The following is a 25,750-nucleotide window of genomic DNA, read 5'->3' as shown; positions in this document are numbered from 1 at the left end:
GGACCCTGTACACGGTTGCCCGGACGGCAAACAGGGTGGGCAGATCAAAGGTGCCCTCCGTGGGCCAGCCAACATTAAAGGCGGGCCACTCGAGCTGGCAAAGGGTTCGGAGGAACTCTGGGTCCGGCGGAGGTCCCCCGTAGCCGCTTGCGCGCCTCTGAAAATCAGAAAAATTCCTTAGCAAGCAGTCAAGGGGGGGGGTCCCAGGCAGGGACTTTCTCTCTGGCCCATCTTTATATATTGGATGACCTTTCGGATCTCGAAAATGAGAGCTGAAATCAAAAGAGTTAAGAAACCAGTCGCCAAAACACACACTCGTCTCTCACACCCACACAAAAGCGAACCGCGGTTCTCAGGCATACGATCACTCTCAGACGGTCGCGGCGCAGCGCAATCCGGAAGCAAGCGCAAAATCGTAAATAATACCAAATGTGACCCAGTCACAACTCCCGAGGGCGTCCCCTCCTTGGGAGCCCCTGGATGGAATGCCGGCAACGTCTCGCCTACCATCTCAGGGCCAAACGGTCTAGACCTTCCAAAACCAAAAGAGGATCCTCACAAAGACTTACTCAGCCCGGGCTGCCCGTCCAGTCTTCCGAACCCAAACTCCACAAAGGGAAATCTCGCTGGGGCCTCCAAATGTTGCATTCACCAACCGCGAGAACAAATGTCGGAGACTTTCGGGGTTCCAAAGATGTTACTTTATTGGCCAAGTTTAACCTGCGCAGGGGCGAACTCTCCAAAGTGTCCGGAGACACGGTGCCCGCAAGGGCTGCAAATGAGAGTCGCGCCAAACGCTTACAGGCTTAGGGTTTTATGGAGGCGCGCAAGCAAGCTGGATACAGAAGCAGATGTGGCGGTTAGCGGTTGGCTCAGGGGCACAATAGGGTTACTGATCATTGGTGAGTTAACTCGTGCACTGGCTCGTGCTCCTTTACTTGATTGGTCAGTTGAGCTCGTGCACAGGGGCAAAGTTTCCCTCCCTAGTGACTGTCCAGATGGCTATCTGCCTGACTAACCTTTGCTCTTAACCCACATCCTGGAACACACCCTGTTCTTCGGGCGTGTCCCGGAGCCTCTTTGCGTTAGTTAGTAAAACACCTTTTGCTTCCTTACAGCTATGTTCTGGCTAGTTACTCTTGCCCTCAACATATATCTTTATTTCCCAAGGCATTGCTGAGCCCTAACTTGTGCGGGGACTGTACAGGAACTAGGTTTGAAACAATGAAAAGAGCACAGTTCCTATCCTCAAGCACCTTCAAGTCTTTGAAAAAGAACATCTTAAGAGGTAAGTACAAAGGCCCCAGCTGCAAAAAGAGAAAGCAGCAACTAGAAGCTTGGAAGAGTCCTCCAGGCTCCACAGAGGAGGGGAGCTGTTGTCCAAATGACAAAGACAATTGTGATAGGCTTTCGTATCTTTCAAAAATAAACGATAATGTGAAATAGATCGTCCATAAAGGAAAGGGTTGTGATGATGAAATTTTACATGGAAGGTTTAAAAGTCATTTAATTTGCGCAGGGAACTTACACAGACAAGTCCCCTATTAATTGTCAGGAAAGAAGAAAGGTCTAGGTGACCACGAGTGCTAACTGATCAAACTGACATTCGCTCGTGTGGAGCGTCTTCTGCAGACTTGCACTTGCTGCATTTAGTCAGTGTTGACTGCTGTTCTCCAATATCTAGTTAGGGGCAGGGAGTCCACCACTTCTACCAGATTTTTTGCACACAGTATAGGGAGAAGGCTACTTTTGTGGTCACAAACCCTTTTCTTTCCTCTCTTCCTGTAGTTTTAGGTTGTGTGAGGCACATCTGCAGGCATTCTAGAGATTTTCCCCTTCTTTTTCATGACAAATAAAAGCATTTAAATTTGGGCGGTTAACAGCCGCAGTTCTAACACCTCTGCACGCCTCATGGCCTGCCCTCCCGGCTCACCACCCGTAGGCCTCAGGTTAGCGTTAACCGCCAAGGGGACGCAACCGCTATCTGGAGGCGCGCGGCGAGCGTTGCGCAGTCTGGAGTCTTAGGCCAGGGTGGAGTTCAAAAGGTGCAGGGAGAAAGGCGAGGCCAGCCGGGCTTTTGACCAACGGCCCTTATAGCCAATTGGAAGCCCGGTCGACTTTTCCCCCTGCCAATAGGGAACGAGACTCAGGTAGGGGTGGCGGGGTGGGGGGGCGCTTCCCGAGGGCTGCGGCTGGATTCGATCCTGAGTAGCCACAGCGTAGGCGGGGGCGGAGGCTCGGCCTCGGCGGCGGGCGGCGGGCAGCGGATCTAGGGAGGAGGGAAGACCGGAAGCCACGGTCGCGTCCCATCCATAAGATTCGCTCCCCCGGGCTTGGATCGGAGACGGAGGAGCGGGGAGAGGCTGAATGTTGGCTCCTTAGTACCAGGGAGCGGCCACTCGGGAGCCTCCTCCCCGGACGCTCTCCTTACGCACCCGGCTCCTGAGCGCGCCGCACCGGAGGACTGCCGGGTAGCGCAGACCTCGCGGAGGACGCGCTGCCCGCGGTGGGGACAGACCAGCGGTCCGAGGCCCGCACCACGCAGCCACCCCCCACTCGCCTGCCCGCCTGTCCCTCCGGCCGCCGCCATGTCCTCCTCTTCATCCTCCCCGAGGGAGACGTACGAGGAGGATCGGGAGTACGAGAGCCAGGCCAAGCGCCTCAAGACCGAGGAGGGGGAGATCGACTACTCAGCGGAGGAAGGAGAGAACCGCCGGGAAGCGACGCCCCGGGGCGGGGGCGATGGCGGCGGAGGCGGCCGGAGCTTCTCACAGCCGGTAACAAAGCGCGGCGCTGTGTCCACTGTTCCTGGCGGCTCCCTGGGAAGCAGGGCCCGGTGACGGGGACTCAGCTGCGGGCCTCCCTCCCACCTCCATTCCCTTTACTGCGCCGACCGTGTAGGGAAGCTCCGGCTCTTCTCTTTAGGGCCCGTATTTGCCCAACCTGTTTTCCGCATCCCGCTCGCGAACCAGGCCCTGGCCCGGCCGCAGGCCCCGGCGCGACTCGGCTGCCCGCCCTGAACTTGGAGAGGGTCGCGGGAGGGGGCGGCGGGGAGGCGTTGCTTCGGATCCGTGGGGCTTTGGTGCGCGATGAGGTCTTTTGTTAATTCAACTCTTGTCGCTGCCGCTGGCATCTGGACGACCCACTCGCTCCTTCCAGCCCCTCTTCCCCTAGCATCCGCACTCTGGTCGCGGTCACAGGCTGGTTGCGTCTGTTGCGACGCGGACGCCTCGTCTAGGTCCGGTGGAGAGTCGCAACCAAATTAGTTGATTACGCTCTGGCGCTCACACCCTAGTTCCACTGAAGGTTTAACTTAAAATGTTTCCTCTTGGCAGGTGTGGCGTGCATGCTTTGCTACCCAGTTTTATGATTATTACTCAATACAGTTTTTAGCTTCGGTTTTAAAAAATGTATTGGTAAGTGTAGGACGCCCTAACTTTCAAAAGAAACAAATCTTAAAATCACCTCATTTTTTCATCGACAGTCCCCCCCCCCCGCCAAGATTTGCCCCGCTAAAGGAGGAACTAAACCCAGGACAACATTAAACACACGTTCCTGGATTCTTGTTTCTCTTAGCAAAAGTGTTAGGTGGAGGTAGAAGGAATATGAAAATCGTTTTTTATCTACAGCAAACAGTAACTCAGCTTCAGCTGGATGGAGGCTTTAAGGAAAGAAGCAAAGCAAGTATTTTTGCCCTTTTTTGGCGCATTAAGCTGTATTAATGACGTCGTAGGTGGTCTTTAAACATTTAACACATTTTAATTGTGATTTCATTTTTCATTGTTCTTGTTTTTTGGGTTTTTTGACTTTGTTTTTTTTTTCTCGTTTCTTCGTTTTTCCCTTTTTTAATTGTGATTTTTTTAACGCAAACTTTACCGGAAATTTATGAAATGGTATACAAATATTATATTATTAATGTGGTTTTCTCCTTTGGTAAGAGGCAAATTAGAAGTCTTCAGCTATTGTTTGAATTTGTATGTAAAAAAAACTCTGATTAGTAGTCCCCAAACTGCTGTTAGAGTCGCAGATACGACAATGTGACAGTTAAAAGGTTGTAACACATTTAAAAAAGGAACTCCTTCCTCTGCGTAAAATATCTTTCTTATGGCTAGATATTACATTCAATTTTTGTGCCTAGCTGTTTGAGATGTTCAAAATGTAACTTGGAAGGGTGAATAAAGACATTACATTTCTTCTTTTAAAGAAAATGCCCAAAGCTATTTCCATTGTGGGCGTTGGGAAGGGTAATATCATAAGTGATACTTAGATGCATTGGATCAGTGTATTTCTTTTGCCAAAAGTCTTGCTTGAGTTTTTGTGCAGCATCATGAAATGAGACACTTTATCAGTTTATAAAAATAAAGCATTAAATATTAAGCCAGTAGTGTAGGATGTTGGGAAGAAAATAATATGTAAGTAATGTATCCAGAGTGATTTGTATTGGGCAGTGGAAGTAGCACCAGGCAGGACTGGGAGGAGTGAGAAGTCTTAGCTAGCATCCAATTTATATGACCTTAGGAAAGTCAGTTAACTCTGCTGAATTCTCTTAGTCTGTAAAATGTGGAAGTTGAACTACATGCCTTCCATACCTGAAGTTGTGGTAAGTGATTAATATAATACAGGTTTTAAATTACCCAGGCAGGAAGTAATGTATGCGGATTGAGTTATAAATTCAAATTTTTGTTCTATCTTGCTCTTAAGTGAGAGTGAATTACTTTTGTTTAACAGTGGAACCCATACTGCACTGCGAAATCTAATGATTGCCTGTTTTTCCTGTTTTTAAACATTTTCTTACATGTTATTTTTGGTCCTCTTTTTGAATTCATTGCAACTATGGAAACCTGTACATAATAAAACTCTCTTAGGATAGGAATTTGTTGAAGTTGACTGTCTAGTGCATCATCATCTACATATATGGTAGTTCTTCCAACTGAAAAGGGGTTTTTGGCTCCACCCTAGTGGCCCTTCAGCCCAGCCTGAGAAGACATACCTTTGTGCTCAAACTGTTAGAAGTAAAATGCAGATTAGGTTACAATGATGGGCAGGCTTTTCAAATCTAGTTGGAAGTTTATAAAGTGCAAAATGAGACTTCATAGATTTACATTGTTTGGCTTTTCATAATTCTTTTCATGAGTGCTTAATAATATTAACTAGATATAAAGAGAAAAGTGAGTGCATATTAAGAATAACTTTCTACAAATGTTCCTAATTTAAAGATTAATTGGTTATTGTGAATGATGATGACGTTTTTAAGGTACAAAGAGAAATGAGTTAAGTAATTTAGACATGAGAAATGAGACATTCTTTGAATTCATATCTCACAGTCTTATTTTGAAGAGCAAAGATTCCCTGAGTGGTTTAGATTCATTGGGATACATTATTGAACAATCCTTGATTATAGAGGTTTGTGCTATGTATTACAGAGTTACTTTACTCTTACAGAGTAAATGATGTTCTTAAGTTTACCAGCCATGACCCTCAAGATTATATTAATTGTAAATTTCTGTATCTGCTTACTTTTAAGGAAGCAGTTTGACTTGAAAATATTGGGGATTGATTTTGCAAAATTAATTGAGGAATAGAATTGGGAGGTTATCTAGAAAAGATGTGTTTTTACAAAGGCTGGTATCAATAAAAAATGTTGGAGTACTAATTTATTTTGGAGAGTTTCAAGAGTTTTCTTTTACTCTATTCTGCTAGTGAGTAAATAGGAAATTAAAGATTATAAAGTGGTTTGTTTGCTGATGAGGTGAAAATTTATGTCTCAATATTTATTAAATAGACTTTTAAGCTGGCAAAATGCCAAGATAAAAATGTAGCTCCTAGGATTTCCAACTAAAGAAATACTATGTAGAGACTCTATTTTTGAATTTAAGACACACTGTCATACTTTAATGCTCTAAAATTACAGTGATGATAGGACTATTACGATAGCTTTTTGGGTGGGTATGGGAGTTGGGAAGAGGTCACTTTGTCAGCTTATCTCCCACAGGAAAAGTTTAGAGACTCTGACAGTAACTATACTCTGGGGAATAAAACATTTCCAGCATGTGTGCCCTGGAGGTAAGTGCCAGATCCTTGAGGCTTCTATTGCAGTAAAAATCACCTTTAGCTAAGCTTGCTACAGTAACTGTGGATTTTCAGGCCTGGTTTTGGGTAGGAAATGAAAAGCAGTAGGTATTACTATCTTTTGGTTTTATTTTTCTGTGTGAGAAATAAGCGAAAAGAGCTTAGTAGAGCCATAAGCCCAGACAAGGCAGGTGCCTTGGCTCTGCTATCAACATGCTTTGGAACTCAATTTGCCACTATCACGTGGGATGGTTAGAATAGATGATCACTGTGATCTCTTTAACTCATTAAAAAATAATTCTTGAGCCCCGACCTAATGTGCCAGGTGCAGTTAGTTATCAGTGATGTAATAGTAAAAAAAAAATCTGTATCTAAAAAATCAGTAAGTCTACATCATTTAGTGTTTTTTCCTTTATGAAATGAAATTGAATATAACTTGCAAAACTTACCATTGCAGTCGCAGCAACAACTCAGATGAACTTAAGCAACACTAAAAGGGGGCAGGGCTAGAGAGAATTTATTGGCCCACGTAACTGGGAAAGCCAAGTTGTGGTGCTAGTTTTGGCATGGCTGGACCCAAGGATTTAGATGGTGCCATGGAGACTTGATTCTGTCTCTTTCTACGTTTCAGCTCTATCTTAAAACCAGCAAATAAAGAGGACATTTTCTATTCCCCAGTGCCTGTTTATCTTCTCTGATCAACCATTTTTTATCTCTCAGTTCATTCCCCTAACTAGTCACTGCCATCTCTGAAATCAGGGAGACATGGCTGTGTGATTGAGAATGCCAATATCATAATACGGAATTGAAGAGGTTTTTATCCTCTTCTTTTTTTGTTGTGTTTATCCAGAAGAAGTGAGAAGGGGTTTTGGGGTAGGCAAAAACCAAAGGATTTATAGTATATGAGAAAAAAAGATTATTTAAAAGAAAGTTATTTGAGTCATATGGCTGTTCCTTTTCATCTTTGCTCTGTTAGTGGATCAAATATACCTTAAAAACTTTGGATAGGAAAATTAACGCAGTTCCCATTTCGGAGTCTGCTGCATTCTCTTGAAGACAAAGACCGAGTAAAGAGATGTGGTTGTTTAGTTTAATTTAGTAAGAAAAAAAATGTAGTTAAACTCCTAAGTATAGAGTGAGTTAAAAAAAATTGCAACTGCCCCTTAAAAGTAGTTTGCTCTTGGTCTATATGAAATCTCCAAAGTCAAAGAAGGGGTAATCTTAAATATACTTCTTTCTTGATACTACAAATTCTAACGAATCCAGAGAAAAATGACCAGAATGGAGAGGGCACTTAAAAATCACGTCGTAAGAGGAATGGTAGAAGAATCTGGGAGGATATTGAACCTGAAGGGTAAACCTAAAGGTGCAATTTAAGAAATCATTATAAGTAATTGAAGGTTATCATGTAGAAGAGAGAAATATAGGTAAGGGTAGGGGTGCCAGCTAATATTGAAACTCTGTTCAGTAACGACATCTAGCAGTGCTAGGCATTTTTATTTTTTGTTTCATTTACTTATTGTGACGTTATATGATAAGGATATTGTTTTCTTCTTTTTCTTTTTTTAAATAGTGAAACAAGCTCAGAAAGTTTAAGTAATTAGCCTAAGGTCACTGAGCCAGTAAGTGTTCAGAGATTTGAAAGCTGGGCTGACTCCCGATGCCATTTTGTATAGGACACTACAGCGAGACAGAAATGGATGCAATATTATGAAGAATTTTCTAAGAATATAATGGATTGCTTCTGTAGGGGGTATGTTTCCTGTCAGTGGAAGTGTTTAAGGAGAGGCACTGGGTTTTCGTGTCTGGCACTGGGGGATGAATTACTGAATTTGAGATTACTGAATTACTGAATTTGGTCTTTTTTTTTTTTAAGACTTTGAGGAAGGGAGAGAGAAACATCAATATGTGGTTGCCTCTTGCGTGCTCTCTACTGGGGACCTGGCCTGCAACCCAGGCGTGTGCCCTGACTGGGAATCAAACCTGTGACTCTTTGCTTCGCAGTCGGGTGCTCAGTCCACTGAGTCACATCAACCAGGGCTGAGATTGGTCTTTCTTAATCCTATGGTTGGAGGGCAGGAAAGGTAGTTCAGTGGCTCTTGAGCACATGTTGGGTGTAAGAATGTTGGGAAAACAAAAAAGCCTAAGGACATTGTGCCTGGCCTTTGTGAGTTTACAGTCAAATTACTGCTTGTCTGTATGAAGAGATGTTAATGGGCCCTGCTCATTTCTCTTAGATTGACACCTCCCTTCTCTTTCGTAGTGCTTGGTCTTCAATCTGCAGTAGTAGAAATCAGCACTCAAGATTGATGTTATTAGAGTTTGTCCTTGAGGGACGGGGCATTTGGGATGGTTATGACTAGCCTGCCATGGGGACCAAATAATGCCTCCATAGTGATCCAGTTTGCCTAAAGAAAGGGTCGAGTAATTAAAAAATAAAAATATATACGTGAATTGCAGGCATACCTTCATTTTCTGGGTACTTGGAATATTGTTTCTAGTCTGATAAGTAATAGATATAAATAGACTGGGAGACAACCTAGATAACTAAACACTTGGAAAGAAATTTGGGCTTTTGTATGAGAATTTTAAAAAATTAATTAAGCTGGAGATAACATGATTAAAGTATTAATACATGATTGGGGTAAGCACTACTGATTGATTTCATCCCGTTAGGAATTAAATGCATGGTGTGATCCTTCAAAGAGGCAATTTTAAGGTAGATAAAAGAAGCTTTACAAATGACTTAAGATTTTTTATCACTAGTTTATAATATAGGTAGAAATAAGAAAAATAACTTTTTTAGAAAAGTGTAAAGCACTTTTATTGCAATAATGCAATAAAAGTTTCATTTCACTTTTATTGCAATAATGAAACTCATTTGTAGTGCTGGTGTGGGGGTTGGGGGTTAGGCAGCAATAATTTCTCTCAAGAACTCATCACACAGGATAGCAAGGGAGCGAGGGGGTAGGGGAGAGGAAAAGCCAGGAAACAGATCTGCGGGGGGGGGGGGGGGGGAGATGAGCATCAAAAAACAGGAGATGCTGAAGCTGTGATGACCAGCATCATTTTCTTAAGATGACCCTCAAGGGTATGTCATGGTGGCTGGGTACAAACAACACCTTCAATTTTATCTTTTGCTTAAAGTTCTTAAAATTTAAAAAGTGGAGCCTGGAAAGCTAAGAGATTATAAAAGTCCTGAATATAGAGAAAAAGTCAGGATGGGGATGGGCAAGAAAGCCAGACCAGGAAGAAGGCTTCAGAGGTCCCTGCTGGCCTGGGGTCAGATATGTGCAGTGCCCAAAATCACAGTGAAAATGGGTTGCTATTAAAAGACAGGGTTTAAGGGGAGAGTGGGGTGGGACACTGGAGGCGAGGCCTCTCCCCTTCCCCACTTCATTTTTGGGTAGGGTTCTAAATGCAACCCAAAGACATCTCTCAACTTAGAGATAATTTGGCCAACAACAGCATCTCAAATCTGCTATAGCTTTGCAGCGCAGCAGCAAGAATGTTAAATATGTAATAGATAAAAAAGTTCATCCAAAAAATAAAGGTTCTTCCCCTCCTCCACCCTGCCAGCACACACACACGTACCAATTCCTAGTCTGAAGTTAACCCATTACTTGTGCTGTTAGTACTTGACTAATACTTAATTGGAAACCTAGACCCAAAAGACTGAAACTGAATCTTCACCCCAAAAGGAAAACAAAGTAGCTTGAGGTTTATGGCATATGGTTTAGCTCAGCACACACAGGAAGAGAAAGGGAAAGAGCAAAGCTGGGTGACAGAATACATTCAGTTGGGACCGATGTTTGTGCAGAGTGTAGTGGAACATAAGGAAACTGCAGATTCGTGTGTGGCACATCCAAGAACAAAGGGCTCGGGGTAGGTCCTTCCTGTCATTCCAGTTTTAGAAGCTCCCCTGGAAGAAAAGTGGCTTTTGGTGGAATGTTACCTGGGTGGCCAGTTGCGCTGTAGGCACGTTTTGGGGAGATAGTTTGGCTCTCTGACCCACACTCATCTGGACAACCCGGTCTTCCCAGCCTCAGGTCACCCCCTGCTTGCCTTTTATTAACTTACAGGGCTCTTTTTGGGTCCTAGGAGAAATCAGATTTCTTTTTGTCTTCACGCGTGGTGTGGCGATGCACCATGCAGGTCTCTCCATGCTTCAGGAAACTCCACCCAAGTGCCCCTGCACTCCTGTGGCCAAAGCAGCGGTGGCTGTGGATGAAGAGCTGTCTAGAGGCGTGATGGGCGGGGTGGACCAAGACCTGACCTGGCAGTGGTTCCGTAGCTTTGCCTTTTCCCCAAGAAAATACTGATCTAAGAAAAGTAATTTGGCGGGTAATGGGGGAGGTGAAAATATGGTTTGAAAAGATATCTTTAATATATGCTTTATATTTGGAAACAACCCTAGGTTTTTATTTTTCTTTTTAAATACACAACACAGAGGATGAGAAATGCTGAAGTTCAAGAAAAGGAGACATAAATTAAAGGTAGAGAAATATCAAGGTCTATAAATTCATGAATAGCAAGTTCACTGAGTGGAAATAAAGGAAATACACGGATACAGGAAATGTTGTTTTCTCCCTTGGGTTTAAGATAACCCATCTTCTCCTGAATACCATATTGATAACATTTCCCAGCTTTTATAGAATGACTTGAGTCTTGCTCTGTTTCATTTGGGAAATAGAACTAACTAATGATATTGGTCCTGTCATCCCATTTTTTTGTGTGAGAAGACTGATTCGGATAGAAGTCATATTCTTTAGAAACATATATACAAGACAGTGGTTATCCATGATGGGAAGGGAGGGAGGAGGAGATGTGTTCCACTGATCGGGGGTTCATGTCTTAGACTGGGTGGTAAGTTATGATGTTCTTTATTCCCTTTTGTAGGTCTTAAGTATTATATAGTAAAACATTTCCCCAATTTTATTATGTAACATGTTCAATTACATATTCAATTTTTAACATTTTGTATTTGGGATTTTTATCTCCAAATGTCTGTATCTACTTATATACATACTTTCCCCCCAAAAAACTGTTTGAAAGTAACTTATAGACATCACAGTTGTCCTTAAATATCCCAGGAATATTCCTAGGAATTAGAGATATTTTTTCCTATACCATTACTATTATAAGCTACCTAAGACAATAATTCCATTGTATAATCTACTACGCTGCCTACTTAAATTCTCCAATTTGTCCCTAAGGTATCTTTTTTGTTGTTGTTTTGAAGATTTTATTTGTTTTTAGAGAGGTCAAGGGAAGAAGAAAGAGGGAAAGAAGTATCAATGTGTGGTCACTTCTTTGAATACCCTCTGGCGGGGGGTCTGGCCCGCAGTCCAGGCATGTGCTCTGACTGGGACTCAAGCCAGTGACCCTTTGGTTCACAGTTCGGTGTTCAGTCCTCTGAGCCACACCAGTCAGGGCCCTAAGATGTCTTTTATGGCAGTTTTCTATCAATCATAAAATTCAGGCCCACACATTGCATGTGGTTGTTGTCTGTCTTTAGTTTCAGTCTGAAATCTTCCACTGTGTTATGATACTAACTTTTTGGAAGAGTCCAGGCCAGTATAGTTTTCTCTGTACTTTTACTTTTGCCAGTTAATTTCTAAGGATCAGTGGAGATAACTGTCTTATATCTTGCAGTTTATTATTGTCTAAATATTTTTAGAGTAAAACTTGTTATTTTTATACTTTAAATGTTTGTTTAAATTTAGGTTTTAAGGTGTTATTTAGCTCTCTTCCTGCATTGTTGTTGTCCAGCAATATTTAAGAGTTTAGTGGTGATACTGCACATTTGGTTGTTGAGTTTCACACAGGCATGGTCTCATTTGTTCAGGTTGCTGAGAGAATGCTGGTTTATACAGGGAACAACCAAAATGTCTTGTTTCAAACTTAGTGGCATGTAAACATAGAAGAAACTAAATCTAAGCAGTTCAAATGAAATTCCAAGGGTTAAATTAGTATTTGCAGATCATTGAAATTATTTGTTGGCTATGACAGTCATGTAGCATAGTCTCATGGTTACTTTTTATATTCAAATCAGCTCTTTTCTTTAAATTCTGATGTGAGAGTTTGCTACATTTTTCTGACAGTCTTTATGATGGAAACAAATTTGGTGAGTCTTTTAGAATAGCCATAAACGGGTTTAATTTTCTTAAAATGATTCTGAAGCTTTAATGGTGCTTTTAGATTAGTCTGTAGGACCCCCCCCCCAAAAAAAAGCTTTCACTTAATAGATTTTTGGGAGACAGACATACATACATACATCTCTCTCTCTGTCTTATCTATCTATCTATCCGAAGTTACTTTAAAGTGATACAAGAGAGGTGCCCAGCAGTGAGCTGTAAATATAAATCTTTGTCTTAATTTATAAATAAGAGCTATTTTACTTTTCAAAGTATTTTCTTACATAGTTCCTTCTATAAATTTAAGTTGCACTTCAAATTATGGTGGGACGAGGTAACCAATTAAACAGGACAAAAATTGATATAAATGTACTATATTACAGAAAAAATAAAGTATATAATCTTTATATTTAAAAAGTTTTAAATTGGGACGTTTTGTTCATTTCTACTACTTGCGATTTTGATTTTATGAAGGTAAAGCTGAAGTTTTGAGTATAAAATCTATTTCCAATCTTAGCATGCTTTATCTGTTGATGTTTTTTCTGAGATTTTCTAAGAAGTTAAAATAAGTTATTAAGTAACCTATTTTTACTTCTTAACTGTAAAAGAATGTACCCATTTGTTTTTATAAATATACTTTTATAAATATATATTTTATAAATATAAACATATTATAAATATATTTATATTATTTTATGCTATTACAGTTCCAATTTCCCCCCTTTGCTGTTCTACCCAGTACTCCCAATTCTCTCCAGCAATTTCCCCCCTTAGTTCATGCCCATGGGTCATGCATAAAAGTTCTTTTTTTTTTAAATTTATTTATCTTTAGAGGGGAAGGAGAGAGGAAGAGAAACATCAATGTATGGTTGCCTTTCATGCGTCCCCTGCTGGGAGTTGGCCTGCAGGGAACCGACCTGCAACCCAGGCATGTACCCTGACTGGGAATCGAACCACGATCCTCTGGTTCACAGGCCTGTGCTCAATCCACTGAGCTACACCAGCCAGGGCGCATAGAAGTTCTTTAGTATACGGTTCTTTTTTTTTTTTTTTAAGATTTTATTTATTTACTTTTAGACAGAGGGGAAGGGAGGGAGAAAGAGAGGGAGAGAAACATCAATGTGTGGGTTGCCTCTTGCACGCTTCCCTTACTGGGAACCTGGCCTGCATCCTAGGCATGTGCCCTGATTGGGGATTAAACCGATGACCCTTTGGTTTGCAGGCCAGCACTCAATCCACTGAGCCACAGCAGCCAGGGCTAGTGTACTGTTCTTAACATTGCCTGTTTATTCTATAATTACCAATTTGTACTTCTTAATCCCTGCACCTTTTCTCCTATTCTCCCCCTTCCCCTTCCCAGCGGATAACCCTCCAAATGATTTCCATATTTATGGTTGTTTCTGTTGAGTTTGTTTGTTTTTTATTTTTTAATTTTTTTTATAATATGTAGGAAGACTATGCAGATTTTTTTTAAAGGGACCCTAAGGTCCTTTTTTTTTTTTAAGATTTTATTTATTTATTTATCTTTAGAGAGGAAGGGAAGGAGAGAAGGAGAGAAACATCAATGTATGGTTGCCTCCTGCCTTGCTGGGACCTGGCCTGCAACCCAGGCATGTGCCCTGACTGGGAATTGAACCTCGATCGATCGTTGTTTGTTTGTTTTTTAAATTCAGTTGTTGATAGTTGTGAGTTTATTGCCATTTTAATATTTGTAGTTTTGATTTTCTTTTTCTTAAGTCCCTTTAACATTTCATATAATGGTGGTTTGGTGATGATGAGCTTCTTTAGCTTTACCTTTTCTGGAAAGCACTTTATCTGCCCTTCCATTCTAAAGCTTTGCTGGATAAAATAATCCAGGTTGTAGGTTCTTGCTTTTCATCACTTTCAACACTGCTTGCCTGTCCCTTCTTGCCTGCAAAGTTTCTTTTAAGAAATCAGCTGACAGTCTTAATGGGAACTCCTTTGTAGGTTACTGTTTGCTTTTCTTTTGCTGCTTTTAAGATTCTCTCATATTTCACCTTTGGCATTTTAATTATGGTGTGTCTTGGTGTGGTCCTCTTTGGGCCCAACTTATTTGGGACTCTCTGTTTCCTGGACTCGTTTGTGTAGTTCCTTCACCAAATTAGTGAAAGTTTCTTTTGTTATTTTTTTTCAAGTAAGTTATCAATTTCTTGCTCTTCCTCTTCTTTTCATGGCACCCCTGTGATTCGGATGTTGGAATGTTTGAAGTTGTCTCAGAGGTTCTTAAGCCTCTCCTCATTTTTTTAAATTCTTGTTTCTTTATTCTGTTCAAGTTAAATGTTTATTTCTTCCTTCTCTTCCAAATTGTAGATCAGAATCCAAGTTTCCTTCCCTTCACTGTTGGTTCCCTGTGTGTTTTCTATATTTCACTTTGCATACTCTTCACTTTTTCCTCTATTTTGCGACCATACTCAACCATTTCTGTGAGCATCCTGATTACCAGTGTTTAGAACTCTGTATCTGATAGGTTAGCTATCTTTTCAGCACTTAGTTCTGTTTTTGGAGCTTTGATCTATTCTTTCATTTGGGCTATATTTCTTTGTTCGGTGCACCTGTTACGTGTAAGGGGCAGGGCCTTGGGTATTTGCCAGGGCAGGGTATCTTCCTTTGCTGCATTGTGGTGCTGTGTGTGGAGGGGGGGATCAGAGAGGGAACAGTGCCACTTTCTCGGCTCTTGGCAAGCTTTCATTCACTTTCCCTGCCACCCACAAGCAGATTGGCCCTTCTGGTATTGATTCCTGGGTGCGTGAGCTTGTGTATGTTCTAGAACTCTGCAGGTCTTCTCCAACAAACTCCAGTAAGGCTGGGAGTTTCTCCTGCCACCACAACCCACATAGGTTTTTATAGCCAAAGGTTTTGAAGCTTCAGTTTTCCATACTGGAACCCTGGATTGCGTGGTCTGTCTTGCTCCCCAGTTGTTCCTCCCGGCTTATCCGCATGCGGATGTGGGACTGCCTGCTCCACCAGCCACAGCCTGGCCTCTAGTCCTCTCTGCCCTGGCTGCCCATCTCTGCTCCTTCTGCCAGTCTGCGTTAACGTTTCTTCTTAAACGCCTTGGTTGTTGGACTTCCATACAGTTCTGTTTTCTGACAATTCTCGTTTTTTGTTTTTAAATTTGTTGTTGTCCCTCTTCTGGTTGTATGTGGAACCAAAGTGTATCTGTCTCTGCCTCCATCTTTGCTGGAAGTCTGATTCCCTGTAAATTTTTCTTTATTTTACTTTGTGTAACCTTTGTTTCTGCCTGGGTCTTTTCTGTGCTGTTGAAGTACCCATTGAGTTCCTTGAGCATCCTAATAACCAGTGTTTTGAACTCTGCATCTGATAGGTTGCTTATTTCCATTTTGTTTAGTTCTTTTTTTTTTTAAGATTTTATTTATCTTTAGAAGGGAAGGGAAGGAGAGAGGGAGAGAAATGGCAATGTATGGTTGCCTCTCATCGGTCCCCCATTGGGAACTGGCCTGCAACCCAGGCATGTGCCCTGACTGTGAATTGAACCTTGATCCTTTTGTTCCCAGGCCTGCACTTAACCCACTGAACTACACCAGCCAGGGCTTGTTTAGTTCTTTTATTGGGGTTTTGTTTTATTCTTTCATTAGGGCCATATTTCTCTGTCTCCTCAATTTGACAGCTTCCCTGTGTTTGTGTCTGTGTTTTAGGTAGAGCTGCTTTGACTCTCTGTCTTAGTAGCATGGCCTATCAGAGAAAAGTGCACCTGTAAGTTGGATGGGTTGGAGCCTTAAGTAATTACCAGGTCGGGGCAACCTGTGTGAATGAGTTGATGGATTCTCAGGTATGGTGTTGTCACTCTCTGGCTCTTTGTGGATGAGGGCTCACAAAGGAGACTATGGCCTCTGCCTGGCCTCTGGAGTTTTGTCCGAGAGGAAGCTATCCCCTAGCATTCACCCTGATGCCAGATACTTCAGTTTCTCCTTACGTGCTCATGGTGCCCTTCCAGCTGCTGCCCCTGGTGCTGGAGCCCAGAGGGAGTGAGTTTGAATAAATCCTAAGTCCATTGTGGGCCCTTTAAGAGGAGACACCCAAGAATCCTGCAGTTTCTTCTGCTGCCCCAACCCCCACTGGTTTTCACAGCCAGAAGTTATGGGGACTTCTCTTGCTGCCACTGGAACCCTGGGCTGGGTGATCTGGTGTAGGGCTGGGATCCCTGTAGATTTTTAACCACCACACGTGGGTGTGGAACCTGTGTGTCTCTACTCCTCCTACTCTTCTGCGTGGATGTGATTTCTGTAATTCCGGGGTTGTCAGACTTCCATATAACTTAGTGTTCTGATGATTCAGGGTGATAGTTATTTTCTAGCTTAGCTGTAAATTTTGCTGTGGTTTTATGAGGAGGTGAGCCATGTTTACCTATGCCTTCATCTCGTCAGGGAGTCTTAAGAATGCTCCCTTTTAAGAAATCAAAATCTTCATGCCAAGCATTTAATTGTTAATTTTATTCTTAGGTTCTATTTACTAACTTGTGGATTGCACTTTTTTGTTGTTGTTTATTTGTTTGCTTTTTATAGCAGAGTTGAATTTACTAAAATAATGCAATTTGGAATTTTAAAGTTTTTTATTACAAATTATTCTCTCTTTCTAGGAGGCAGGTGGAAGTCATCATAAAGTTTCTGTTTCACCCGTTGTCCATGTTCGAGGACTCTGTGAATCTGTGGTGGAAGCAGACCTTGTAGAGGCTCTGGAAAAATTTGGGACAATATGGTAAGACAATAAGGACTTTGTAAAGATTGAAAGCAGTATGGTAGAATAAGCCCTGCTTGGTTGCTGCTACTGGAACCATTGTATGTATCAAATTTGCATATCAAATTTGCATATACTTCGTTGTTTTTAACCTTTCTGGGATGATTCAAGGATGTGTTTTGGGGGCCATTATCACCTCTTATTCCCCAACCAGGTTGTATGTAAAATGGATTATTGCTTCTTTCATCTGATTTTCATGGGAATCCGTGATTCCTTCTTAAACACTGCTTTTAAACCATTGAGTTGATTACACCCTTCAACTTTGGAGTTTGAAAGTGGTTAGTGGTACTTAAATACTAATTTTCTTTTTTGTTTTTTAAAATTATTTTGGAATATTTAGGAATTGGTAACTTAAAGTGGGTAGATGAAAGGTAGGCACTGTTAGCTTAGCTACGCGTTGCTGTTGCTGTGCGTTCTGGCGCAGATCACGAGCAGGCAATGTTTTATGCGAGCATGCCCGTCCCCTGGTGTTTTGCGTTCACTCAGCCTCCCTTCTCTTACCAAAGCTGCTGTGTGCCAAAGAATACTGACTTAAGTGAAAACATACTAGAAAAATGAATCTGCTGCCAAAAACAGACACTTAAAATTATTTTTCGATTATGTCTGGTTGTTGTTCTCTTCCTAGTATCGATAGTCTAGAGTTGATTTTTATAATAAGTTTTTCCTTGATGAATATGTTTGGGTTTTTGTTTTAGGCCTCAGTGACCTAGACTAAGTCAAACCATATAAATCGGAGAGAAATTTCAATGTATTTGCTGAGACAGCTCGATTGCTTTCTCTTGCTTCAGTTTTATAAAAACTTGTATGGAGTTTTTGAGTATTGAAAGGATGATGCGTAACTAGATGGTGAGAACGTGAGCTGAGATGTCAGCAGAAAGGAGTCACTGCCTCTGAGGAGTGGGAGGGGTTTGGGCAATGTCTTCCACCACGGCCTCCTTTTTGTTACTCTGGTCACTTCATTGGGAGGTAGGCAACCTGGTGAAACTGTTTTCCTCAACTTGGGTACCTCAGAAATCATTGACTATTACATGTTGTCCTTGGAGGTACAAATTGGGAATCCATGTGGCCATAAAAAAGCATAAAAAGCCCACTTCTTGAAGTGTCCCTGCGATGACCATGTCACTTCTTAGTCGTTTGGAGAGGATCTTGGCAGTTAAGTCTGTCTGGAGAGTTACACATATATTGAAACAGACTCCTCAGAGTTTACTTGGACTTGCGTGTTGGCATTAGACTAACTCCATTTACTCCGAGGACCTTCTGAGTGATGCATTGTCCCACGGAGTTATAAAGAGGTGGTTATTTTGGGTGTATTTTTCTTTTGCTCTTGTATATTTAGTGCATTTAAAGTTATTTTCTTATAGCCAAGAAATACTGAAGTGATGTCAGAAAAACAGTTGATGAGTATAATATAGTTGGAAATTTTGATGTTAATTATGACCATGACTTAAATGTTGGGATTAAATAAGTAGAATGATATTTAAGTAAGTGGGTGAGTAATTTGAGTTACTTTTGGGTGGCTTGTTCATTTTTAGACTCTATACAGATTGATACTTAAGTCCACAGTAAAGTGTTCCGTATGAGAATGTTACTCAGTTAACTTGCATAGTCCGTCATTCTGCCCTCAAGATTGGTAGTTATGTGGAAAGAAAAGTCATGAAATGATTGGAACATATTAGTGTATAATTAAGAGCTTAATTGGCATAAATAGGAAATTAGGAGTTTCAATTGTATGAAATGATATTGAAAAAGTGACTGGTATGAAAGAACCTTGAATAGTCTCCAATGAAAAGCAAGTGTTTTGCTTCAGAATGTTGTATTTATAGAACATTTTTTGCCTTGGCCAGTATGGCTCAGTTGGTTAGGCTGTCACCCTGCAAACGGAAAGGTCACTGGTTTGATTCTGGGTTTAGTGCACATGCCTGGGTTGTGGGTTCTGTCCCCAGTGGGGACAAATGCAGGAGGCAGCCGATCAGTGCTTCTCTCTCACATTTGCGCTTCTCTCGCTGTCTTTCTCCTTCCCATCCCCTCTCTCTAGAATCAGTAAAAGAAAAAAATTTAGAACCTTTCTCTACTTGTTTCTTTATTTTGTGATGTGTAATTATAAATATTATATTAAAACTGCTAATATTAGACAGATGAATCACCAGGTTTAATATTTGGTAAGTTTATACCTGAAAACTAGATGCATGGGAAAGATGTTCAGGAGAAACTATAACAAAGTGTTAAGAATGACTTTGTCATGATAATAACATCGCTATATTTTTGTCTTTATTCTGTAATACATGTTCATGTATTACAATCAGAAGAATATTTAAAAATATGTGCCCAGTCTCTTTTTCTCTTTCTCTTCCCCCTTTCATTTGCGTTTTAAAAATGCCTCACTCCCATTGAAGGAGGGGATGCCAGGCAGTGATTAGTTAAAATTTTATAACAGAACTTTTAAGGCCTAATGTATGTGGCAATTTTTTTTGCCTCCCACTGGGTTTATTTAACATTTAGTGAACGTGTCTCGCGCTGTGAAGCGAAAGTACCTACCACATCCCTTAGCCTTTTTGTTGTTTTTTCCTGTTTGGTCTTTCAATCTTCCTCATATTTATGCTTTTTAAAGATTTTTAAAAAATTATGTTCCAGGCAATTTAAATGCATTCTTAAAATATCTGCAATATCAAGCGCGGGCCTGCGAACCAGAGGATTGCGGTTCGATTCCCAGTCAGAGCACGTGCCTGAGTTGCAGGCTGGTTCCCTGCAGGCCAACTCCCAGCAGGGGATACACGAAAGGCAACGATACATTGATGTTTCTCTCCCTCTCCTTCCCCTCTAAAGATAAATAAATAAATAAAATCTTTAAAAAAATATCTACAGTATCTGATTTTCCCTTCTCAGTCTTCATATGATGCCACTTTTCTGGGTAACCTTTTTAAGTTTCAAGTCTATTCTTATAGCTCACTTCTACTGCAATTCTGGAAAGCAATTTTACTATAACCAAGTCTAGAATAGTCAATAAAGAATTTATTTTTTAATCTTTATAATCTTTCTGTTTTCAAAGAGCCAAAGGCCATTATTAACATATTTAGTTGGTAATATAGTTTAGCTATTAAACCAACTTAAGTTTGTGAGAGAATATTTTGTCTATTTTTCTTTGATTTCTTTAGCATAGACCTCATTGCATGGTTTTCTATTTTTTATGTGTCTAAGATTTTAGAACTTCTGCAAGTCTGTGTTTCTAAAGGGAGTTTTCTTTTCAAAAAACCAGTTTGTTAGAGCATTGTCCTCCAATGCTCCAACAAAAGGTTGGAGGTTTGATTCCAGGTCAGGGCATATACCTAGGTTGTGAGTTTAATCCCTGGTCAGGGCATGTACAGGAAGCATCTGATAAATATTTCTCCCTGACATTGATATTTCTCTTTCTCTCAGATCCTCAGGTGAGGATTTTTTAAAAAAAGTTATATTGTTTGAGTTTTTTCCCATTTCTTGACATAGACCTGTAATGCTATGAATTTCCCTTTTAGGACTGCTTTCTCTGTGTCCTACAGATTTTGGGTTGTGTTCTCATTTTCATTTGTTTCAAGGTATTTTTTGATGTCTTCCTTGATCTCATTGTTAACCCATTCATTCTTTAGCAACATATTATTTAGCTTTCATGTCTTTGTGTGTTTTTCAGTTTTTTTCTTATAGTTGACTTACAGTTTCATACCATTATGGTCAGAGAAGATGGTTGATATAATTACAGTCTTAACTTTGAGACTTGTTTTGCGTCCTAAGATGTGGTTTATACTAGAAAATGTTCCCTGTGCACTTGAAAAGTATGTATGTTCTGCTGCTTTGTGGTGGAATACTCTGAGGTATCAATTAAATCCATCTGATCTAGTGTGTCGTTTAAGGCCACTGTTTCCTTGTTGGTTTTCTGTCTGGAAGATCTAACCATTGATGTCAAAGGGTGTTCAGATTTCATTATGACTGTGTGACTGTCGATCTCTCCATTTATGTCCATCAGTCTTTGCCATACATATTTAATTAAGTGCTCCTATGTTGGGTGCATGAAGTCTAATTTGTCTGATAGAAGTATTGCTACCACAGCTTTTTAAAAAATTTCCATTTGCATGAAATCTCTTTTCCCATCCCTTAAGTTTTAGTTTGTGTGTATCTTGCTCTGAGGTGGGTCTCTTATAGACAGTGTATTTATGGGTCTTGTATGGGTCATTTTGCCTACCCTGTGTCTTCTGATTAGAGCATTTAAGCCATTTACATTGAAAGCAATTATTTTTTTCTTTTTAATATATTTTATTGATTGTGCCATTACAGTTGTCCCATTCCCCACCTTCGTTCCCCTCCGCCCTGCACACCCCCCACCATTCCCCCCCTTTAGTTTATGTGTCACAAGTTCTTTAGATTTTATATCTCCCATACTATTCTTGCCCTCCCCCCTGTCTATTTTCTACCTACTATTTATGCTACTTATTCTCTGTACCTTCTCCCTCCTTCTCCTCCTCCCACTTTCCTGTTTCTAACCCTCCATGTGATCTCCATTTCTATGGTTCCGCTCCTGATCTAGCTGTCCTCTTAGTTTGCTTTTGTTTTAGGTGTGGTTGTTAATAACTGAGTTTGCTGTCCTTTCACTGTTCATATTTTTTATCTTCTTTTTCTTAGATAAGTCCATCTAACATTTCATGTAATAAGGGCTTGGTGATGATGAACTCCTCGAATTTGACCTTATCTGAGAAGCACTTTATCTGTCCTTCCATTCTAAATGAAAGCTTTGCTGGATAGAGCAATCTTGGATGTGGGTCCTTGCCTTTCCTGACTTGGAATACTTCTTTCCAGCCCCTTCTTGCCTGGAAGGTCTCTTGAGAAACCAGCTGACAGTCTGATGGGAACTCCTTTGTAGGTGACTGTCCCCTTAATCTCTTGCTGCTTCTAGGATTCTCTCCTTCATTTTGGTCTTGGCTAATGTAATTTGATGTGCCTTGGTGTGTTCCTTCTTGGGTCCACCTTCTTTGGGACGCTCTGAGCTTCCTGGACTTCCTGGAAGTCTATTTCCTTTGCCAGATTGGGGAAGTTCTCCTTTATTATTTGTTCAAATAAGTTTTCCACTTGCTCTTTCGCTTCCCCTTCTGGTACCCCTATAATTCAGATGTTGGAACATTTAAAGATGTCCTGGAGGTTCCTAAGCCTCTCCTCATTTTTTTGAATTCTTGTTTCTTCATATTTTTCTGTTTGGTCATTTTTTTTCTTCCTTCTGGTCCACTCCCTTGATTTGAGTCCCAGTTTCCTTTTCATCACTATTGATTTCCTGTGCATTTCCCTTCATTTCAATTAGTTTAGCCTTCATTTGTTCCTCTAATTTGTGACTAAAACCAACCAGCTCTGTGAGCATCCTGATCACCAGTATTTTGAACTGTGCATCTGATAGGTTGGCTATCTCTTGGTTGCTTAGAAGTATTGGCTCTGGGGCTTTGAGCTGTTCTTCTTGAGTCATAATGTTTTGGTCTGTTTGTGCCTGTTACATATGAGGGGTGGAGCCTTAGGTGTTCACCAGGGCCGGGTGATCCAGTTGCTGGGTTGTGATGGTGTATGTGTGGATGGGGTCAGAGAGGGGCAATGACGTTTGTTCCGTGCTCTCTCGGTTTCCTCTGCTGCTTTCTGCAAGCAAACTGGGCCCCCCTGGTGCCGGCTCCCGGGTGTGTGGACCTGTGCACCCTCCAGGACCCTGTGGGTCTCTCCAACAAACTCTCTGTGAGCCTGGGAACTTCTCCTGGCTCCTTGACCTCAAAAGTTTTTCCAATTGGTACTTTTAGGCTTTAATTCCCTTCACCGGGGCCCTAGCCTGTGTGGTCTGTCTCACTGCTTGCTCTTTCACCTGGTTTATCTGAGTGTGAATGTGTGACCTCGGTCAGCCAGCCACCGTGCGCCCTCACTGGGTCAGCCCGTTGCCACCCCACACCTGGGATATGTCAACTGACGCCTGCACACCTGTGCCTGGGTCTGTCTGGCCACTTTTTCCTGCGTGACCCCGCTCGGCCAGCTGCTGACTCTGCCCCTCTTACTGGTCTGGTTGAGTGGTTCATTGTTGTCAGACTTCCGTACAGTTCACTTTTCTGTGTTTTGGTTGTGTTTTTGTTACTAAAACTTTGTTGTCTTTAAACTTGGTTGTGCGAGGAGGCACGGTGTTTCCACCTATGCCTTCATCTTGGCCGGAATTCCTGAAAGCAATTATTGATAGGTATATATTTATTTCTACTTTATTTTTTACAACTATGTTCCTCTGTTCTTTTCTTCTGCTCCTCCCCTTTATTCTCCTTTAACATTTTTTATAATACTGGTTTGGCAGTAACAAATTCCTTAGCTTTTGCTTATCTTGGAAGGTCTTTATTTCTTTTCCAATTTTAAATGATAGTCTTGCTGGGTAAGGTAGTCTTGCTTTTCATCACTTTTAATATTTCATGCCAGTCCCTTTTGGCCTGAAATGATTCTGTTAAGAAATCAGTTGATAGTCTTATGAGAGCTCCCTTGTGGGTAACTCTCTTTCTCTTGCTGCTTTTTACATTCTTTGTCTTTAATCTTTGTCATTTTAGCTGTGATGTGTCCTGGTGTGGGCCTCTTTGGGTTCAAATTGTTTGGGACTTCGTGCATTTCCTGAACTGTGTGTCTTTTTCTTTCACCAGGTTAGGAAAGTTCTCAGTCATTATTCCCTCAAAGAGGTTCTTGGTCCCGTGCTCGCTTGTCTTCCTTCTGGTATCCTGGTGCTGTGGATGTTTTTATGCTTCATGTTGTTCTAAAGGTTGTTCACCACAAAGCAGCAGAATATACATACTTTTATTATCCTTAAATTATCCTCATTAAAAAAGATTTTTTCTTTTCTAGGTATTTTCTGCTACCTTGCCTTCCAAATTGCTGATTTGATCCTTTGCTTCATCCACTCCATTTATTCCTTCTAGTTTATTCTTACCTTTTGGGACAGCATGGGTGGACCTGGGGGGCATTATGCCAAGTGAAATGAGCCAGTCAGAGAAAGAGTACCATATGGTTCCACTCTTATGTGGGATCTAAGGAACAAAATAAATTAACAAACAAAATAGAAGCAGATGTATACACAGAGAACAGACTGACAGCTGTAAGGGGAGGGTGAAAATGGTGAAGAGATTAATAAAAAAATAAACTCACAGACACACAACACTGTAGTGATTACCAGAGGGAAAGGGGTCAGGGGGTAGAAGAGGGTATGGGGAGGTAAATGGTGATGGAAGGAGACTTGACTTGGGGTGGTGAACGTACAATACAATACACAGATGATGTATTACAGAATTGTACACCTGAAACCTACATAATTTTATTAACTAATGTCACCCCAATAAATTCAATTGAAAAGTAAAAAATAAGTAAATAAAGTAAAGGGAATGTTTCTCTCCTAGGACTTACATCTCATATTTTTAGTTGGTAATCTTTAAATCAAGGCCTTATTATTTCTGTGTTCTTTAATTTTGCATGATGTGGGTGGGGAATGCTAACAAGCCTCATAGACTGACAAATACTGATTGAATGTTATCTGCCACTTGCTTCTGAGGATATAAAGATGAATGAGGCAAGGCAAGCAGTTTGTCTAACTATAATCTTGATACAGTTCCAAGTTTTATAAATGAGGAAGCTGAAATTCATAAGAAATTACATAATTTGCCAGGCTTCAGAGTGCTCCGTTTATTATTAATGGACCCTTGGCCAGTTTCTAAAGTATAGCAGTGGGTCCTGGATGCCGGATTGAGAAGCAGTGTTGTCCCCAGGTAGCTGACCTGATGTTATTGCTCCAGCCTTTTACTGTTAAAAAAACCATGTTAATTGTCTTTAAGAAACATTTTTAAGGTTCTTGTTCCTGTGAATAGAGGACCTGTTGTTCCTCTGTTGTGTGATCCATGTGCTCTCGTTTCTTGCCTACTTCTTTCATATCCTTATTTTTTATTTCATGTATTACAATAGATTCCTTCCCCTAGAAGAGCACAGTGAAAAGTAAATACCTCACCTTCTTGCCCATAGACAGCCACGATTGCCATGTTCTAGTGAATATCTTTTCACATCCTTTAATCTTTAAAAATGTTTGGGGAGAGGTTATTGGTATGGAATTTGGTAATTTTTTTGCACTTCATTTTATTTATCTTTGGTTCTCTTTTTGTGAGATAAATGAAAGTAAAGTCAGTTATTAGTGTGGGTACTGGTTTGGAAAAATCAATAGAGGTAGTAGTTTCTGTTTTTAGGGGTCCCATCCACTAAACTTCTGTTGAGTTTTATCATTGTTGGTTTCTTTTTTTTAAATTTTTATTTATTTTTAGAAAGAGGGGAAGGGAGTGAGAAAGAAAGGGAGAAAAACATCAATGTGTGGTTGCCTCTCATGCGCCCCCTACTGGGGTCCTGGCCTGCAACCCAGACGTGTGCCCTAGACTGGCATTCGAGCTGGCAACCCTGGGTTGCTAGGCCGTCGCTCAAACTACTGAGCCACACCAGTCAGGGCTTCATTGTTGGTTTCTGTATTGAAACATTTTCTGATAGAGTTGGGAGTGGCAGCCTGAAGAGTAAACTGAGTAGGGTCATCAGTAACTGGTAACAGAAAATTGTGCCTGAGGAAGGTGTGAAGTGGATATGCTTTCAATCACAGGAGGGTAAGTTTTCAAATATGCACCATCTACCTGCTATAGCACAATGAATTTGGATGATGTAAGAGGTGACTAACTTTGGATACAGGTAAAGAAGACTAATTTGTATAATTTGACACATTTTTTAAA

General features: G+C 41.1%; 1 protein-coding gene across 2 annotated transcripts in view; it reads left to right on the top strand.

Annotated features, from left to right (window-relative positions):
- Positions 1-2,198: 2,198 nt before the first annotated feature.
- The window catches only part of HNRNPLL (heterogeneous nuclear ribonucleoprotein L like), a 45,287-nt gene continuing 21,735 nt past the window's right edge, over positions 2,199-25,750 (top strand). For both annotated transcript variants that reach the window (XM_037066488.1, XM_037066487.1), the window contains exons 1-2: positions 2,199-2,777; positions 16,825-16,943. In XM_037066488.1, coding sequence (XP_036922383.1) covers positions 2,589-2,777; positions 16,825-16,943 — 308 coding nt within the window. In that variant the 5' untranslated portion in view covers positions 2,199-2,588. The remainder of the gene's footprint in view (positions 2,778-16,824; positions 16,944-25,750) is intronic.

This window comes from Sturnira hondurensis, unplaced genomic scaffold (assembly GCF_014824575.4).
Source record: "Sturnira hondurensis isolate 20B ecotype Veracruz unplaced genomic scaffold, ASM1482457v3 Scaffold0016663, whole genome shotgun sequence".
NCBI classification, from domain to species: domain Eukaryota; kingdom Metazoa; phylum Chordata; class Mammalia; order Chiroptera; family Phyllostomidae; genus Sturnira; species Sturnira hondurensis.
This window is presented reverse-complemented; position numbering and strand designations above follow the sequence as displayed.